The sequence below is a fragment of the Macadamia integrifolia genome, chromosome 5 (assembly GCF_013358625.1).
Source record: "Macadamia integrifolia cultivar HAES 741 chromosome 5, SCU_Mint_v3, whole genome shotgun sequence".
Classification (NCBI taxonomy): domain Eukaryota; kingdom Viridiplantae; phylum Streptophyta; class Magnoliopsida; order Proteales; family Proteaceae; genus Macadamia; species Macadamia integrifolia.
This window is the reverse complement of record NC_056561.1, coordinates 33946236-33966334: the sequence shown is the minus strand read 5'-3', so window position 1 is coordinate 33966334 and position 20099 is coordinate 33946236. Positions and strand designations below refer to the sequence as shown.

Here is a 20099-nt window from a genome sequence, read left to right as displayed (position 1 = left end):
GTATACTGTAATGAATTGGAACAAGTACTACCTATTAGTTCCATTGTTTTAAGTATCGGTATCTGTGCCCAGCTTGTATCAATCCGTATTAGGCCAGTATCAAGCACAAATTCAAAAACAAACCAATTGTTAGCGATACTCGAGATCTGTATTTATATCGTATCACTATTATGTATCAGCCCGCCAACCGACATAACTGGTCTGGTTCAAAGTAGGGTTTAAATTTGCTAAACCAAAGGGTAATGCACAAAGCACAGTACAGTAAAAGAGCAGAGGTGGTTGAGCAGATACTGGCAAAGAGCATACCATATTTGAACATTCATATTTGCAGTGTCGAGCTTCATTGGAGTTGAAATTGGAAGAGGAAGATTAAGGAAGCAGTTCCAACCTTTGAGCCAATATGAAATATAAATAAGATTAGACAGGCCAAACTAAATCAAAATATTTGTTTTGATATCACTCCTTAATCTTGGACTGGTTTTACCAAGGCAGCCTCTCAAGTCTCACGAAAATCATATGCTCAGCAAAGCAAATAAGAATATCTTATGAATCATGGAGGGCCATGATAATTCATTCCCTCACGGCTGCACACCATTATATGAGACAACATTAGAAAGCAGAAATTCCATAACTTGGAAGACAAAGAAAAATCACTAATAATAGGGTCCTTCTAAGCGTCACAATGCCTAGTGAAGTATAACATTTCACTATTTGCCGCTTGACAATACATGAGTTAGTCTAGGAAAACATCTCATTGGTACAACTTGCTTACTTTGGATTAAGTTTTTTTTACCATTGGCATGTATGTGGGGTCCTCATTCACATGGACCAACTCATGTACTGCGAAAGAGCAAATAGTGAAGCATTATACTCATAGGCATAGTGACGGGAAAGAAAACCCTGATATAATAATAATAATTTCACTTACTCAAAACTCTTGAATGACTTCTATTGCAAATTAGATTATATCCACAATAGACACATTTTCATGCAAAAAAAATATTCTTCACAAGTATTCTTGTTCATTTGCTCCCGCATGAGCGAGGTCGGGGGCCAAGAATTACGCAGCCTTACCCCGAGAATGTCAAAAGGCTGTTTCGATTGCTTGACCACCAGGTCGCAACATTCGTACATTACCGTTGGACCAAGCGTACCCCTTCCGCATCATATCTACTACACATACGTTAATGCTGCTGATACCAGATGACATGCAAAATAAAAATGCAATAGGTAAGTAGTACCACATAAGATCCCAAAATGCGAGCATGCAAACCAATCTTCTTCATATTGACTACTTGAATAAGAGGAAAACTAGATACACTAAAATATGATCTATCCCCAAAATCTTTTTTAGACTACTTCTAATAAGAACAGAAAGAACAAATGAATCCTGAACTAGAAAGCAATGACAAGATCAAGACACCAGCAACAAAAGCTAAACTGCATTTTAAGGAGAGAACAGAAAAAATAGAACTGATTTTGGTTTGTGACTCCAGAATAGATCCTGCATTATGACAAAATCACACAGATCCATTGAATACAAGCTCTCCATTGGTTGCAAGGGTTTTGGCCCGGACTCATTGGCAGAGGTACCATTGGGTCCTCAAAATGTATATTCCTTTTCGATAATTTTCAAGTGCTTCATAGTTGGCCCCAATTAGGGTGGAAAAAGAGAAGGTGGAGAGGAAGAGAAGTTGGATTTTCAAGTACCAAGATGGAATTCTGCCACAAGATGAGGTGCCAAGATGGACGAGATGTGCAGTCTTTTGTTCTATAGCACCTCACCTGCCTCGTTCTATGGTTAACTTAGGCTCCCTGGTTGGATGTACAATCTAGAAAAGCAAACTAACAATAGCACAACAGGATATGTTAACATTTTAGATGGAAATTAAAAAGTTAAGGTGGAAATTAAAAAGTCAAAGAAAAAATTCCATCCAACATATTTTCTACAGAAGTATAAAGTACTTGAGTTAGTCACTCAATTACTTTTTGTACCATAATTAGAATGTTCGCACTTCGTTGTTGCTTTAATTTTACTTGCAACGTTTTAAATTAATTAACCAAAGAGAGCTTCAGTGAAATCACTTGGTAAAAACTATAGGAAATAATAAGTTTACAAGCCATATGTTCCCTCAATGTACCTGCAAAAAAGAATCTCAATCTTTGTGCTGCATTTTCGGATTCCAACAACCAGCCCATGCATGATGTATCAAAGGACAGGTGCATCCAACACAAAGCCAGAGAAATGTTAAGATAAATGAAAATAATACACCATGGCATCGACAACCCTCACCCCAAAACCCCAATGCGCCATACATTAATCATCTCAAAGGAATTCAACAAAAATCGAAAAGATTGGTTCACTACACCTCTTTGTAAGAATCCACAACAAAATTGGCATTTGATTGCTTATATGAACTAGTCCATATTTAGGAAGGAACAGGGTCATGAGAAGGATGAAAGGTCAAGCCTTCTTCCATCTGATTTATGGTTTTTTTCTACAATTATAGGGAAATTGACAATAAAGAAATGTATGGAAATATAATGCACGGAAGCAAATACCTGGCCTCTCAGGCCCTAGGCTTCAGAGAAAGACCTCTCTACCTTCTTGATTTCAAAAATGAGCATCCTCCACATCTTGAGCACAAACATTTCAGCTTCATCATCCAAAATATTATGCAGCAGGTCCAGCATCTGGGATGCCTGTACATGCTGTTTAGTACTGGACACTATGTAGTCAACAAGAGTCTCTTCCTCTTCGCCTAGAAATTCTGTAATCTTCTTTGAGATCCAGGGTCTCATCCTCTCATGCAACTCATGCTGTTGAAAATCAGAAAAGCAGCATATAGAGCACACATTCATCAATATTCAACACCATGTGCATAAGAATGAAACTGAAATCAGATTTTCCCCAGGTATTTAATCTTTATTAAGTGAAAAAATAAGGCCTCTAAAATCATCCAGTTAATTCCCTCAGGTTAGGTTCAACTCACTTCCCCAACACCCCCAACCCCTCCTTTTTGTTTTCGCTAACCCCCTCTGGTTTTACAATTTGGGCCAACCCACCCGAACCTGTTCCAACCCTATTCTTTCAGCAAGCAGAGAACAGTATAGCATTACAATCAACAATAAAGGCAAGGTAGAAGTGGCCCCAACCTGTACCGAACCAGATCCATTGTGACTTGGTCCTTTTGTTACCAAACATGGAAAAGTGTACTGAGGATACATTAGCAATTGGTAGCCTCCCTGGTCAGTAGTACTCTGTGTGGCCCATCCTGCCCCAACACAAGTGGCTTGAGGGTTGGGTCAATATCTGAGGCTTTTAGTTTACGCCTCTTAACTGGGAGCTCATAATTTGTTAACAGGATTGAAGGAAAGAAAAAAAAAAATTGTGTAGCAAAAGTGGCATACCTTGTCATACACAGCCCAGTTAATCTTATACGAAAACAACTCCTCTTTGGTCTTTGGGATCATATCAATCAACTGTTTTGCATCTAAAAGTTTCTTCTCCCTGTTTTCATCTCTGGCACGATTATTATCATCATTAATACGGTCCCGATCACGATGACTCAGTTTGTCAGTAGAACGCCTATTTTTTTCCTTATCAGCATCAAACTTATCTTCTTTCGGATTAGCATTGGAGATACGCTTAGCAAATTCAGCTGCTGCAGCCAAATTTGGAGATGGTGCCCCAGAAACAGCAGGTTGGGCAACCTGAAGTTCATCGGTGGAGTAATCAAGGGGAACCAAAGGTCTCATTTTTTTCTCCTTCTCAGCATCATCATCATCCTCTTCATGGAAAACTGAAGGAGCAGTAGTTCGTTTTCCTGATCCTACCAGACCGAACCCCAGCTTCCGAGCAGGTGCATTGTTACTCTGCCGCATATCTGACACAGCAACTGTGGTTGATTCATCGGTAACACCATTACTAAAATCTAGAATCATATCGCCTATAGCACAGAAGTTCAAATCCAGATCAGGGGAAAAAGAGAGAATAAACCACACATGCATGCCCAGAGAACACACTTTCACGATTTCAACAACAGAAACCACTGGCACAAGCCTATGCAAGCAAGTGTACACAAGAGTCACCAGCATGACTCTCTGGACCAAAACACTTGGACGCAAGCAAGCACATAAGCACACAAACTAAAAATTGAAATGCACACTCACAAGCACAAGCACACAATTAGAGAAGCCTGGAATTCCGGAAACATGCACACAAATTACGAAGACTTACTAGCATGATTGACATGACCAGAATCACTTTCATAAGCCTGTTCAGTAATGCTTTCTTCTCGCATACTGGACCGTTCAACTCCATTAGCTACCTCAACCTTGGGTTCATCTTTCTGCATCTGCAGCTCCTCAATAGCTCTCCTCTTTGCCTCTGCAATTTCTTCCTCTTCTCGTAATCTGTCAGCCAGGTCATCCTCCTTCTCCCGTTGTCTTTTCTTCCTCTTCTCCTCATAAGCACTACTCCTGTGCCTCCTTTTTCTTGTATCATCATCATCACTCTCAACCTCTTGATCTCTGATCTCCCTCCGGCGCTCCCGTTCCCTTTCCTTCTCTCTCTCCTTTTCATTATGGCGTTGATGCTCTTTCTCTCTCTCTCTCGCCTCCCACTCCTTAACTCGCTCCTTGAATAAACGCTCAGCCTCTCGAATCTTCAACTCTTGTTGCCTTTCCCTCCTCACTCGTTCTCTCTCCCTTTCCCTTTCATATCTTTCCAGTTCCCGTTCTTTCTCCCGTTTTAAATCCCGCTCCCTGTCCCTATCTCTGCTGTGCCTGTCATACCTTCTCCTGCCCGGTGAGCTTGTTTCAGACTTATCATGCTCATTAGAGGGCTTGTTCTCACTAGTTGTCTCATCATCATTTTTATCTTCTGCTGCATCTGCAAGATTAGGAACAAGCACAACCATAAAAACTAAAAGTACCACCAAGGAGTAATAACAATTAAAACAATGGTGTACTGTTAAGTAACACTATTATTATCAACATCATCCTTATGGGTTCCCACTGGGGATGGCACCATGCAAGCATTGACGAAAATCAGGCAGAAGCAGGATTAGACATTATAACTCAAGACAGGTACAAATCATCATTTAATTCCCTAAAATCTGACCAACTCTGCCCCAAAGCACCGTCACAGAAATAATGCTTATCATCTCATGAGACTCATCTGACATTTGGAATTTTCTAATATTCATCATATTGCCCCCAGTTGTTGTTACTCGAATTGTGCACATTTATCAGTCTGAGCTGTGCAAACATGTCAAGCACAAGGACTCTTTTGAAAAAAAATATATATATATATATATATATAAATTTGAAAAGATTATCTAAACATCAACTGATAGGTTCCTTATAGTTATAGACAAACAAATGTAGTTCTGGCATCAGGAGGGGTATATTTTGTTCAGTGATCAAGATCGTTAGTTATGGTCTAACAGATTCTGTATATGCCTAGATGCGTTCCACAAATTGGATACTTTATCCTGAGAACAAAAATCCTTGCAGAGTCATCCCAAGGTCCCCAAGCCAACACACACAAACAGAATGTAATACCAAGATTACTCTGGTTTAACGACTTTGAATTCACAAGAAAATATGAACTCTGACATCATGGAGGACTATACAATACCACAAAGACAATAGCAACAAAAGGACTGCCATCTGTCCAAAACTCACCATCTTTCATTATATCCACATCTGAGTCCTCATCCCTTGATTTGGAAGGAACTTCAGAGTTTGACTTTGCAGAACTATCGGCAGTAGTCAGAGCAGGTGGAGGCGGTGGTGGTTTAGTCTTTATCCTCTCTTCAATCATACTTTTAAGCTTCTCCAAAGCATCTCTGTCAGCTTCTCGATCTTCATCAGTCACAATACCAAAGGAGGAATTGTCTTGATTTTCTTTATCCGCTGAATCATTCTCATCCTTCTTCAAGTGCTCCTCGGAGGTCTTTTGAAGTTTGCTTTTCTCAGAACCTGGCTGACTTTCTTGCTCTTTTTCAGTATCTTCATTTTCAGTTTCTTTAGGTTTCTTTTCTCTTTCAGTTTTCTTCTCAACATAGCGCTCCAGGTATTCTCTTGTTGCTTGATTAACATTGAACTGCAAAAGTATAACACTTTGTACACTTAGTCCAGCACACTGGTACACTTAGTCTAGCACAAACACAAAAATGGTCCATTATGTTCTAGCAATAACAGAATAAATAAATACATAAAAGTAAATCAATTGAAATAATAAATTATAAATACTTCCAGATGTAATTGATGCAGAATTGAAGACCTATAAGAGAAGAGGAAGGAAGGTCGAGCACCACCACAGTGGCTGAGGTCGACCAAGGATGGCTTATATGAGTGGAAAGTCATGCCTTTCGATCTGACGAATGCACCTAGTACCTTTATGAGGGTTATGACACAGGTCCTTCGTCCCTTCATTGATCGCTTTTTGGTTGTTTATTTTGATGACATTCTGATATACAGTAAGAACCAAGAAGAGCATATAGATCACTTGAGGCAAGTCTTGAGAGTACTCCGTGCTGAGAAGTTATACATTAATCTCAAGAAGTGTTCCTTCATGTTGCCCAAGGTTGTATTCCTTGGATTTATAGTGTCATCAAAGGGGGTTGAAGCTGATCCGGAGAAGAACAAGAGCATCACTGATTGGCCCACACCTAAGACACTAACAGAAATCCGTAGCTTCCATGGGTTGGCTTCCTTCTATAGGAGATTTATTCGGAACTTCAGTGCAGTTATGGCACCCATCACTGAATGTATGAAATCGAATAAAGGGAAGTTTGAATGGACAGCTGCAGTGACCAAAGCCTTTGCTCTAGTGAAGAGGAAGATGAAAAAGGCACCCATCCTACGCTTACCAGATTTTGACAAAGTATTTGAGGTAACTACAGATGCTTCACATGTTGGGCTAGAAGAAGTGATAATGCAAAGAGGACAACCCATCGCTTTCTATAGCGAGAAATTGAATGAGGCCAAGAAGCGCTATTCGACATATGATCTAAAGTTGTATGCAGTCGTCCAAGTGCTACGCAATTGGAGACACTATCTCATTGGTAAGGAGTTCATTTTTTACACTGATCATGAGGCCTTGAAGCAACTTCACTCACAAAAATCGATTAGCTACAGACATGCCAAATGGGTAGCCTATTTGCAGGAGTTTGTATTTGAAATAAAGTACAAGGCGGGAAAGGAGAATACAGTGGCTGATGCACTTAGCCGGAAAGTGCTCACACTTAACACATTTTCAACACATGTTATTAGCATTGATCAGATACGAGGTAAGTACGCATCTGATTCTGATTTCAGCACTGTCTTTATGGAGTTACAAAAGGGTGGACAACACCTAAAGTACTCTATTCACGATGGGTACTTGTTCTTTGGCACACGGCTTTGTATCCCAAACTCTTCCCTACATCATCACCTCATACGGGAGTTACATGGAGGAGGATTAGGAGGACATTTTGGGAAGGATAAGACTCTTGCACAGGTGACCGATCAATATTATTGGCCATGCATAGCAAAGGATGTCGATCATGTGATCAAGAGATACCGTGTATGTCAATTGGCAAAAGGGGAAAAACATAACACATGTTTATACTCTCCACTACTTGTTCCTCATGCACCGTGGCTTGATGGCAGCATGGATTTTGTTCTTGGACTACCCCCTACTAGAGAACGATATTCCATTATGGTGGTTGTGGATCGTTTATCTAAGATGGCTCATTTTATACCTTGTCGTAAGACTTTTGATGCTTATCAGGTTGCAAAGCTCTTTTTCAAGGAAGTAGTACGACTACATGGGCTACCAACTAGTATTGTGTCAGACCATGATGTTAAGTTCATGAGTTATTTTTAGAAGACATTGTGGTTGAAGACAAATACCAAACTAAATTTTTCAACTGCATTTCATCCACAGACGGATGGACAGACAGAGGTGGTGAACCGTAGCTTGGGAAACTTGTTGAGGTGTTTGGTTCGAGATTATGAGAAGACATAGCCTTCTATTCTTGATATTGCAGAATTTGCCTACAACAGCTCAATGAATAGGACAACATGTTGTTCTCCTTTTGAAATCTTGCTTGGAGTTCAACCTAAGCGGCCTATTGATCTTATGTCACTTCCACCCCAAGCTCGGGTTAGTATTGAGGCTGATGAGTTCTTGCATCATATCACTGAGGTGCATGCCAATGTCCGACGACGTATTGCCTTGAACAATGAGATGTATAAGGCTTCTGCTGATCGTCATCGGCATCATGTGGAGTTCAAACCAAGGGACATGGTTATGATTCGAGTAAATCCTAAACGGTTTCAGATGGGTGTCAATACCAAGTTACATCCACGGAAGATGGATCCCTACAAGGTGCTGAAACGTATAGGACCTAATGCTTATGTGCTTGAGTTGCTTGATGACATGACCATAAGCAACGTGTTTAATGTGGCTAACTTTCACCTTTATGTTAGGCATCATTTGGATGATGGAAACATGGAACAGATGATTAGGCTGCCCCAACTGAAGCCACCTACCTCTGAAGTTATTGAAGATGTCTTGGATGATAACTACAAACCTCTCGCCATGGCACCGGATATCACACTTTTCTTGTCAAGTGGAAGGGTCGTCCCGTAGTGACTGTACTTGGATTCATGTTAATGACTTCAAGAGATTTGATCCCGACTTGTATGAGTGCTACATGTCTATTGCCCATTCGTCGGAGACGAATGCTTTTAAGCCGGAGAGAGTTGATGTAGAATTGAAGACCTATAAGAGAAGAGGAAGGAATGTCGACCACCACCACAGTCGCTGAGGTCGACCAAGGATGTTTCCAAGCCCCATGGCTTGGGTTTGATGGGATTTAGTTGGATTTAGTTTACAAATTAGTTTCTAATTTTGGCTTCTAATTAGAGTCCAATATTAGTTTCTAATTCCAGTCTAAAGTTAGTTTTCTTTTTCATTAATTATAATCTCAGTTTTTTTAGTAACTATATTTTAGCAATTTAGTCATGTTAGTTTTAGTAACTTTTTACTAATTTTTTGAAAACATTCCCCCATCATTATAAATAAAGGAAAGGGGTTCTTTATGCCCCACGATTTTGACAATTAAAAAAAGAAAAGCTTCATGCTGCTGTCGCTGGGTTTTTTTCCATGGTTGCACCTTTGTGTTTAATCAAGGGTTAGGGATTGGTGTGTGATCTGATCGACACTCTGTGGCGAGAAGTCTGGGTGGGTCTGTTATTATCTGGTTTTCTTATTGGATTCTCTTCTCCAGCAGTTCAGGTAAGTGATCAAACTTCTCTGCAGATTTCTGGGTTGGTCTTCTCTGTTTCCTCCCTATTGGCCTAGCTGTTCTTGAAGTTCTGACCATCCAATGGCCACCAAATTTTGATCGAAGGCTAGTCCCTTTCTGAAGGTGGTTCGATCCAAATTTCATGCCCATCAGACCAGGGGATTGTCTGGCCGATTGTATTTCTGCACAAAATTGAGTTCTGGTTTGATGGTTTTGTTGCTGTGGTATTGCTGCTATGTATGGCCTATTTAATACCCTAGTTTCTGCTACTGTTTAGTCCTACAACTGGTGAAAACTGATTTCTGCAATTCTGAGTTCTGAGTTCCCTGTGTTGCTGTTTTGTGGAATCGATTCTGGTTTTACCTAATCTGTGATGAAGTTGGTTGCTGCCCTTGTTCCTAAATGGACTGAATCTTCTAATAGTAATTCGAGATTATCATATGCTATTTAATATTCTACTGTTGAAGTTTCCTAAAGCTGTTGGGATCGACTGCAAGGTGATGCAAATTAATTATCAAAATAGGCTTGTTTTATTAGGAATAAGCTTAGGGTTGGGTTCCATACATGTTGGGCCTTTGATCCCATGTGTTTTGAGTGTAATATACCACTTTTATGAGTCTAAAAGGGGGGCTCTAAGATTGAGTACGGATTACTAGTTAGTTTCCATTTTCATTAGTTTCCTTTTTAATTGGGCTTGATTTGAGTTATATTTGTTTTCTTAGGAGTCAAGTTATTAATTGAGTCAAGTCATTAGTAGTTAGTTTCCTTTTTCAACTAGTTTCTAATTTCAGTTAGTTTCTAATTTCAGTTTTTTGTAACTATTGTATTAGGAGAATATTTGGTTTCCTTTTTGAGGAACCTTCTATTTTGTAATTCCCTCCCCCATTAACATTATAAATAAAGAAGAGGAGGCTCCTAAAAGCCTAGAACGATTTTAAAAAAATAATGGTTGTTGCAATTGTCTTCTTCATGAAGAGTTGTCTTGTGTTTGATCAAGGCTGAAGGAATTGGTGTTTGATCCAATTGACTCCTTGCGGCGTGAAGTCCAGGAGGGTTCTATAAGTATCTTCTTATTGCTCTTTTAGTTATTCTCAAGCTTGTTTCATAGATCTGCTACTGTTCATAAGACAGGTATCTTATTTTTTGAATCTGCCCAGAAAATCTCTTTTTTCTGCACAATCGGTTCCTGGAACCTGTAGCAGTTTTAGTTCTCTGTTGGGGCTACAGTTTTAATCGAGGCTTTTCTAGCATCCAAGGAGAACTCAGCCTAAGTTAGGGCTGGTCAGACCAGCCGTTTGGAAGTTCTATAAAATATCTGTTTTTTTGTCTTTTAGTGATCTGTTTTGGACTGAACTGAGATCGATTGATCTGGGTTGATGCCTGCTGTGATTTTCAGATTCTGAATCATTAATTACCAATTATTTGACACTATTTTGAACTGTTATCAGTCCTTGATTTGTCTCTGCCCATCTGGTACTGTTCAGTCATAGAAATTACTGGTTTTCTGAGATCGTTATATACTGTTACTTCTATTTCTGTTGGTCTGATTACAGTGGTTTGTGGGGTGTAATCTGGTTGTTCTCTAGTCTAGAAGTTCCTGCAGTTTTGGGACTAGTTTGGTTTGTCAAATCTAGTCCTACATTACAAGGTTTTAGAACCTGCTGTCCAGATTTGTTAGTATATTGTTGTTGGTTTACTTGGTGGATTTTTGTTGTTCTTTGGTATATAATTTCCTACAGTTTTGGGTCTGGTTGGGTGTCCAATCTAGTCCAACATTAGTAATCCTTGATGTAGTTAATAGAAATATAAGCTTTTCCACTACCATCCTAAAACGGTTGAAGTTTAATTGTTTCTCCCTCAAAAATCTCACTAAAATATTGAAGGAGATGAATGGACATAACTTTTAATCGGTTGCCTATTACACAAGCACTCCAACTTAGAAAGTCTCAGAAATAGAAACTTCTAATTGGTTGCCTATTACATAATTTTCTAAAACTGAAAATAGAAACAAACTAAAAAAGGAAATTAATGACTTGACTCAACTAATAACTTAATCCCTAAGAAATAACAAAGACTAACAACTAAAATTCAACCCAACTAAAAAAGAAACTAATGTAAAAAAAAAAAAAAAAAAATAGTTAATCCCGTATGCAACCTTAATACCCACAGTTTAGACCCATAAAAGTGGCCAACTATACTCAAAACCACATGGACTGAAGGCCCAACACATATACAACCGAACCTTAGACTTATTCCTAACAAAACAAGCCTACATTCATGAAGAATCTACATCAGATTCTCCAGAATTTTTTTTTTTTAACTGGAACCTCTAGAAGCCTAGCCAGCTAAGCAACTGATTGAAAATCTCATCAGCCTTCTAGAAGCCCTCAAGCAGTCCATTCATCAAGTAGCGTAGGTTTAGTTTTCTTTTTGGTTTTGTTTCCTTTTGTCTTGTTGACAAGTTAGTTTCTATTTTGTTTCCTTAGGTTAGTTTCCTTTTATTAGACAAAGTCATTAGCTAGTAGTTTCTATTCTTATGTTTATTTGGTCAACAAGTAATTGAGTTAGAAGGTTTAGTCAGTTCCCTTTTCTTTCTAAGCAATGTAAGGCTATTTAAAGCGCATCAATTTAATGAAGAGGACAGATTTGAAGTTGTTCATAAAAAAGTGAGTTAAACTCATGGCAGAGATAGCTGAATTTGAGAGGGTGAGATGCCTAAACCTGAGAGTGGAGATGCCTAAACCTGAGGGGTGAGATACCCAACCCGATCACCATTCTTCTCCCCCCTCTCATCTCCCCCATCGATTCTCTTTGCAGTTTCTTTTCTTTACTTTGTTTTGAGTATTTGAGAGCCTATTCCAAGACCACCTGAAGGCCTGAAGTTAATATACAAGAACAACTTTAAGCACAGCCAGACTAAGGATCAACTGCAGCCATTGTCAGGGTTTTCAACCCTCATCGAATTCCCTTGCTTCTCTCAGCCTGCTGCCTAGATTCAAAAGCCCTTTTGAGGTTTAGTTCCTGACCTTAGGAGGCCCCTTCGACCTGTTGTTGGCCCCCATTGGAGGTCAGTCGCAGCTGTTGCAGGATTCCGCCAAAGTTTCCTAATTGGCACCAATCCTCACACCTTCCAAATCTGAGATCAGCTCAGAAGGCCCTTTTAAGGGTTTGATAAGGACCACAAAAGGAGCACTCAACCCACTTTTCAAGACCAGTTCAAGCTCCCACCCTTGCTACAGGTATTCTCCCATTTGATCACATAAAACTCTAATTCCTATCTAGGGTCTTCCACACCTGCAAACATATATGGCCAGCAGTTTGGGTTCTAAATAGACCTATACAGACCACAATTGACCAGCATATCATGCTCCATTGGGCCTTGGGTGTTTTTTTTTTTCTTCTTCTTCTCTAAACTTGGCACCGTTTGATAACGTTTTTGCTGTTTCTGTGTTTAGAAACAGCAGAAATGGCTTTTCACGTTTTTAGAAACAAAAACGGATTTTTTGGTGTTTGATAAACCTGTTTCTCAAAATGTTTTTTGTAGACATAATGCCACTGAAAAACCCTTATAGTATCATTGGATGCCCAAAAGAGAGAGAGGGTTCGGTTGCCTCTTTTTAGGTTTAAATAGTTGAGAGATTTATCGGGGCACAACAGCCTTTTTTTCTTCTCAAATTTGTTTCTAGAAACGACGAAACAAGGCGGACTTGTTTCGTCAAAGTCGTTTCTAGAATTGTAAATAGGTATAAATTTTGATTTATATTTCTAAAAACGGGTGAAATGGAATAACTTTATCAGACGCTTTTTAGGCTATTTCTCTGTTTCTGGGAACAAAAAAACGCAGAAACGGAAGAAACGGCAGAAACGGAACGTTGTCAAACGGCGCCTTAGTTTTCTGAGTTTGGTTTGGAACCTATTAACAATTGGGGTTGTTTACCTTGTGCAAACCAACCTTACATCAAAGGGGGTCTTGCATGGTTGTGTGGGTGCTCCTGTACAGCCAAGAGGAAATATTTGAACATGTTGAATTTAATGCATGGTGGAAAGTTCCCACCAATTAATAATTTAGCCATGACACTAGTAATTCAACAATCAAAGGTCAAACCTTTCAGTTAAAATATATAATATAAAAGTAGAAATATGAGTCCAAACATACCACCAGCTCTTGCCCATCTACATTAAATTTACTCAGCAGGCGCAGTGCACGAAGAACACCTTCTGCAGACTCAAATTCACAGAACCCAAAGCCTCTTGGAGTTCCATCAGAGGGATCTTGAGCGCGTTTCCAACTCTTCACATCTCCACAAAGCTTCACAATATATAGAATAACTATTCAGGAAACAATGAAAAGCAAAGATACATAAAACAAATCTATTTAAATAAGGGCAGGAAGAAAGATATAGATCATTTTGCTAAAATGACAAAATAAACAACCAACCCGAAGGAGTGAAAGCATAAAATGGTTTTCAACAGTTGCAGCTATCTTTCCAACATAAACAGTGGTCTGAGGTTTCTCCGTTGGAGGAACAATAGAAACAACTGGCCTGACAACAATGGGGACAATTGGAGGACGGATTCCTGGAATAGGAGGGCATGACAGTGGCGGAACCACACCAATCACTCCAGGAGGACGTGGAGGAAAAGGGGGGCGAACCATAGCTGGATATGGAGTTGGGAACCGAGGAATTCCTGCATGAATGAAAAAGCATCTATGCAAATTTGTCAGAACAGGCTCAGAAACTACATGAATCGATTATCCTCCTCATATTTAAATATCTATGCAGAGAGGAAAGAATTTGACAACAATGATTAAATGTTTTTACCACACAACACAATCATAATAGGACGGGCAGCACAGTCATTGCAACTATCACCTGCTGAATAGATAACCTGAAGGAACATGAAGAAAATAGCATCCAATTTATCAACTATTGATATGTAAAGTCAACTCACCTTATATACATATTTATCCTCTTGCATAACAGTAGCCTTCAGAAGCTATCACAGGCATAAAATTGTGAAACTGAGCAATATGAGACTTGCAGCGTCTCACTCACACCAAGGAAATTGTGGGTACAACACTACACTACATGTTCCAAAATCTTCGCACTGCCTAGAAGTTAACAGCCAAATTGCAAAGCATAACAAACACAAACAAAAGGAACACAGGGACAGGGAGAAAGGTACTGCAATAAAGAGATTGTACTACCTTGGAACACAAGCGCAATGAGCAATCAGTTGCTAACATGGTCTGCTGCCGGGCTATTGAATGACCCATGAATGCCAAAAATTTAAGTATCCTTATATCTACCAGAAATCATTTAGTGTGAATGAAAGGACTCAAATGATGGCACTCTGAAATAAATTTTAACCTGAAAACTCCAAAGGATAATTTGAACTCACAAACAATAAGTCGTTCTTTAGAACATTATTTTCATCAAAATTCAAGAAAACTAGGAGAATTTATGCATACCAACACTGGTGTTGTAGTACGGGATCTTTAAAAAACCGCAAGATGAAGCCTGCCGACCTTTTCTCACCGTGATCAATCAAGACACTGTAGGAGAAAACATCCCGTCATAGATACCTCATGCATCCCTTATCTAACCAACAGAACTTTTCACATTCCCTCGGGACTCCTATCCAGTAAAAGTCCCAGCTTAAAAACTAATGCCAAAACTGCTCATGGTTTATTCTTCAGCATTTATCAAAACTCATTTTGAACAATTAAAGATGCTAACCTGGCCACAACTCATGAAATCGAAACAACACATCCCTATCAAAATTGTTACTACTCAAACTAATATCTCATCATTATAAATGTTCCCAACGGCTGACCACATAAATACCCATAGTAAAAGAGTTTAAGAGTCCAAACGATGTGCCCAAGCTCTGAACTGACAGAAAAAAAAAACCACAAGGTAAAGCACGCATAAATAAAAACAGAGAGAGAGGGAGGGAGGAAATAACCCACCGGGAGGATGTACCATTCCCTGAGGAGTAGTCGAGGGCGCCGTCGGAAATCCATTAGGCATCTGCGGGTATGATCTCATGGCGGAAGTGGGAGGAACGCCAGGGGGAGCCTGGTATATACCAGTGGGTCGTAAGGGAGATACCGAGACCATAACGGAACCAGCTCCGCTCGCACCGCTCGCACCGGGGAGCATGATGGAAACAGGGTTAACTCCAGGAGGTTGGACATTGGGATTCTGAATGTTAGGGTTCAAGAAATTAGGGTTTGGGGGTGGAGAGAACTGAGGAGTCGGCAGAACAGGACGGAATGACGGAGCCGATGGAAGGATAGCACCGGGAACGATTGAAGACGGTGCAAATGACTGAACTGAAGGAGGCGGTGGAGTTATGATTGGAGGATTTGAATTAGGGGTTTCTGCGACAGGAGTATAAGAAATAGCAGAAGACGAAGGTGGTATCAACGATGACGAAGGTACGGGCGAAGGATGTGATGGATCTGATGAGATTGATTGAAGGTCTGGTTGTACAGATTCAGAAGTTCCTCCTGGTTGGGTTTCTGGAGTGACAGGTGACGAGGATAGAGGATCCGCCATTAGAGGACCTTGGAAGAAGAACAGTGTGGATGCGTAGAATTTGGCTTGAGCGTGCCCTAAAGACCTGTCTCAGTCTCTCAGTGCAGTCAAGTAAAACCAGTTACCCGTTTACCCACACCAACCCCCCCACCCCCCCCAAAAAAAAAAAAAAGTAACCGAGTAGTTGGTAATAATTACTATGATCTCAAGTTCTCAACAGCGGCGTACGGTAAATTTACCGCCAAATCTATGACTACAGTACACGGCGGTAATAGCCCTGCAGGCCAATAATCAATCACGTCTAAGTTTGTCAAAATTAAGGCTACGTTTGGTATGATTCTTGAAATTTAGTAGTTATTAAATTATTTGAATTATACGTGAATAATTCTATCAAATAGAATTTTACAAAATTTTATAAATAATTCGGTCCGAATTTGAATCAAATAAAAATTTATGAAAAAATCTTGAATTTTATACACTTTTTAAAAATTCACTAATAATTCAGTCTAACCGAATTTAATCTGAATTATAACCGAATTTTATCCCATGTAAAATAAATAATAATAAAAAAATTAAAAAAAAAACCTTTATCTTGAATAAACCAATAAACCTTTAGAAAATAGTGTGATTATTATACATTTATTATCCTAATATTACTTTTCTTCTTTTTATAATAGAAACGACAAAGTTTATCTTTCCTGAAGTAATCTCTCACACTTTTACAAAAAAAAAAAAAAATCTCTCACCCCATTTTGGTTTGACTAAGTTTTACGGTTATTACTCTCTCTCTAGTCTTTAAGGTGAATATGCATGATGGGTGACGTGGGTCTAGCTGAATTTGTATTCAATCCCCCCTCTCAATCTCTCTTTCTCTGATTCAATTATTTGAATAATAGAAAATGAGTTTAAAAAAGAAAAAAAATAGCTAAATATAATATTTTTATCTTTAAAGTTTAAAATTTTAACTTTTCTATCATTTGTATGTTATGTACATATGATAATTGATTGATAGATAAGATGAAACAAGTATTGCAAATATTAAAAATAACATCCAAATTTTTTGTCCGCTTTTTATTTTTGTAAACGAATATTTCTCAAATCTGAATCTGAACTCAAATTTTATTATCTCCGTTTTTTTACCGATATTTTGACCAAATAATTGAATTAATGAAACAAATTAATCCGATTTTAATAACTATAGGCTGCGTAGCCTGCACTTGATATGGTTTCTTGCTATGCTTTATCAACTTAAAATGCTTCCCAAATGCAGCCATTGTTGCCCTTTTTTTTTTTAAGCTAAGAAAAATTCATTAACTAAATCACTAAAGTTTATGTGTCATAAATTCTAGTTTTCCTGTGCATAACAACGTAAACTAAATGCTTAAACAAAAGCACAATTTCGTTGGATTAGAAGAGCAACAAATTAACCAAAACAAGTGATTTATAGACAAGCATAATTTCGTTAGATTACAAGAACAACAAATTAACCAAAACAAGTGATTTATAGACATAAAAAACTAATGAGAGTGAGCTCCAAAGGCATGAACTGATGTCATGTAGTTGATGGTTGTCTCCCAACCCCATCTTCTTCTTCTTCTACTTCCTCCCTTTTTCTTTTTTCTTTTTTTCCAATGACAATAAACAATTATGGGATTTGTTGTTGTTTAGGAAGTGAATCGATCTATCTGTTGAGGATGATGTACTTCATGTGTTCCTTCTTCTCCCTTTTTTTGAGAAATTGTGGTTCTTTATCATTCATTAATAAAGAAAGCGATATTGATAATGATGTGTCACATAAAATTAAAGTGGGTAGACAAAGTGGAGAGGTGCATCAAGAGTCTTGTGTAATCGACGTGTTCCTATAAAGCTCAAATTAAGGCAAAATTCTATAGGACTGTCATTCACCCAACTATGATGTACATGGCAAAATGTGGGGCAATTAAAAAATGGCATATAGTCAAGTTAAGGCACCGTTTGACAACGTTCCATTTTTGCATTTTCTTGTTCCCAGAAACGGTGAAACAACCTAAAAAGCGTTTAATAAAATTGTTCTGTTTCACTAGTTTCTAGAAACATAAATCAAAATTTATGCCTATTTGCAATTTTAGAAACGACTTTGACGAAACAAGTCTGACTTGTTTCGTCGTTTCTATAAAAAAAATTGAGAGAGAAAAAAAAAAGTTTGTTGTGCCCGATAAATATCTCAACTATTTAAACCTAAAAATAGGCAACCGAACTCTCTCTCCCTTTTGGGCATCCGATGCTATTGGGTTTTTAATGGCATTATGTCTGCAAAAAACGTTTCGAGAAACAGGTTTATCAAACACCAAGAAATCTGTTTTTGTTTTCGGAAACGTGAAAAGCTATTTTTGTTGTTTATAGGCATAGAAACAGCAGAAACGTTATCAAACTATGCCTAAATGTAGCAAAGGTGAGGATATTAAAATAGATGTGCAAAAAAGCAAGGAAAGATAAAGCGAATTTGGGAGTTGTCCCAGTCCATGATAAACTTCGAGAAAGCCATTTGAGGTAGTATGATCATGTCCAACGAAGGCCTGCGGATGCCCCTGTAAGGAGAAATTATCTGATATAGATAGAGGGATTTAAAAGAGCTAGGGGCAGATTAGGCCTTGTCTCAAGTATGGCCTTGAATAGAACAGATTAGAGGGCTAGGATCCATGTGACATATACCATCTAGTTGTGTTCTACTTCGTTACTATTTTGTCTTTTGCTTCCCTAACTTTCAGCTTTTCTCTTCTTTTGTCCTTATATAGATCCATGTGGCCTATCCCATTAAGTTGGGATAAGGATTTGATGTTGTTGTTTCTTTATGATCTCTACTTTCTACATGTTACAAAGACATTTATTTTTCAATCAAATTTGTTTCTTTTGGTTTATTTGTTGGAATTGTGTTCATCAAATATAATAATCATATTATATTATTCATTTGACTATGCATGATATTAACATGTTATGGTTGTCCTTCTATTTTCCTGCAAGTATTCACGATTAGTGAATGAATTGGGCATTCCATTGATACAATCATCACATTGTGTGTTTTTGTGGAATGATGATTCAAATACACGAGTGTGAGTCTACAAATGTGTGTACATTGGATTGAATCATTTGAAAATCTTAAATGGAATATTGTCAGATGTTTAAACAATAAGATCCTCATAGTTTGCTTATGATTGGTCCCCTAACATAAGTGGCCCTTATTGTAGCTGTAGCACCCCAAAATCCGAGTAAGATATGGGTGTTGGTCATCACGGACAATCATTAAATAATGACAATAATTGAAAATTTGTTTCCATGCATCAATAACAACAGAAACATCAGAATATCACAGCAAACTAAAATTATTTCAATAAGCATCCTAATATCAACCATCTCACATAATATCATCCATCTATTAAATTAGTCCTGAGTCTGTAATTGTACTATCCATACTATATACATCAAATGTCAAAAGCATATCAAGCTATCAAAAACATATTCTCTAATCTCTACCACTCTTTAACTACTCGAAGAACCTATGCCCGTCTTTTTTATTTCTAATACATTGCACAAATTTGTACACTACCTATATATGTTCTGTAAAAACATTTATAACTATGGGATGAGTTAACTAGCTTAGTGGAAAAAATGCAATCATATCAATGCAGTAAAGCATGCTTATTTGAAATCATGTCATGATCATGCTCTTGCTCATAAAACAATCAAAACTATGTTGTCATATGTATCTCTGATCCATTACATGGATAACATAACCGATAAAACTTGGCTTTGATTTTTTGTACATCTATTATCTGACTTGTCTGGCTATGTGTAAATGGCTATCTTTCTCTTCCTTATGTAAGTATTTGTCTTTCTTTTTATCCATTTCCTTTACTTATTTCATTTTCTCTTCTCTTTACTTCTTTTCTTTTTTTAACCATCTTGAGTTATGAATCCCCACATTATCAGTCACTCAACACCAGCGAAGATTGATTCCACCCTGTTTGATCACTAGAAGCTCAAAGTGCCGTGGAGAATCGACCCCCGCCTTGTCTGATCATCGAAGTGCCGGGGAGGATCCTTCCTCATTATTTTCTTTAATTTTTTATTTCTTTTATTTTGTCTTGCTTTACTAATTTATGCGTCTAGTCATCATTGTCAATATTTACTTTACGTTTTATTTCATGTCTATCATGTCTTACACTTATAATAAGTCATAAAAACAATATCTAATTAAAGCTTAAAACACAAA

General features: G+C 38.2%; 1 protein-coding gene across 10 annotated transcripts; it reads right to left on the bottom strand.

Annotated features, from left to right (window-relative positions):
- Window positions 1-924: 924 nt before the first annotated feature.
- LOC122079973 (RNA-binding protein 25-like) lies at window positions 925-15991 on the bottom strand. Of its 10 annotated transcripts, none has more exons than XM_042646790.1 (9): window positions 15280-15990; window positions 13744-13994; window positions 13462-13614; window positions 5692-6112; window positions 4241-4894; window positions 3412-3950; window positions 2563-2820; window positions 2142-2168; window positions 925-1193 (listed from the first exon to the last, which is right to left on the bottom strand). In XM_042646790.1, the coding sequence occupies exons 1-7, from the start codon at window positions 15869-15871 to the stop codon at window positions 2578-2580; spliced, it is 2853 nt and encodes a 950-aa protein (XP_042502724.1). In that variant the 5' UTR covers window positions 15872-15990; the 3' UTR covers window positions 925-1193; window positions 2142-2168; window positions 2563-2577. The 10 variants fall into 10 exon arrangements, 8 of the variants coding, with proteins under 8 accessions (XP_042502724.1, XP_042502722.1, XP_042502723.1 ...); XM_042646788.1 differs by having other exon boundaries at window positions 925-1190; XM_042646789.1 differs by lacking the exon at window positions 2142-2168.
- Between the last annotated feature and the right edge of the window lie 4108 nt (window positions 15992-20099).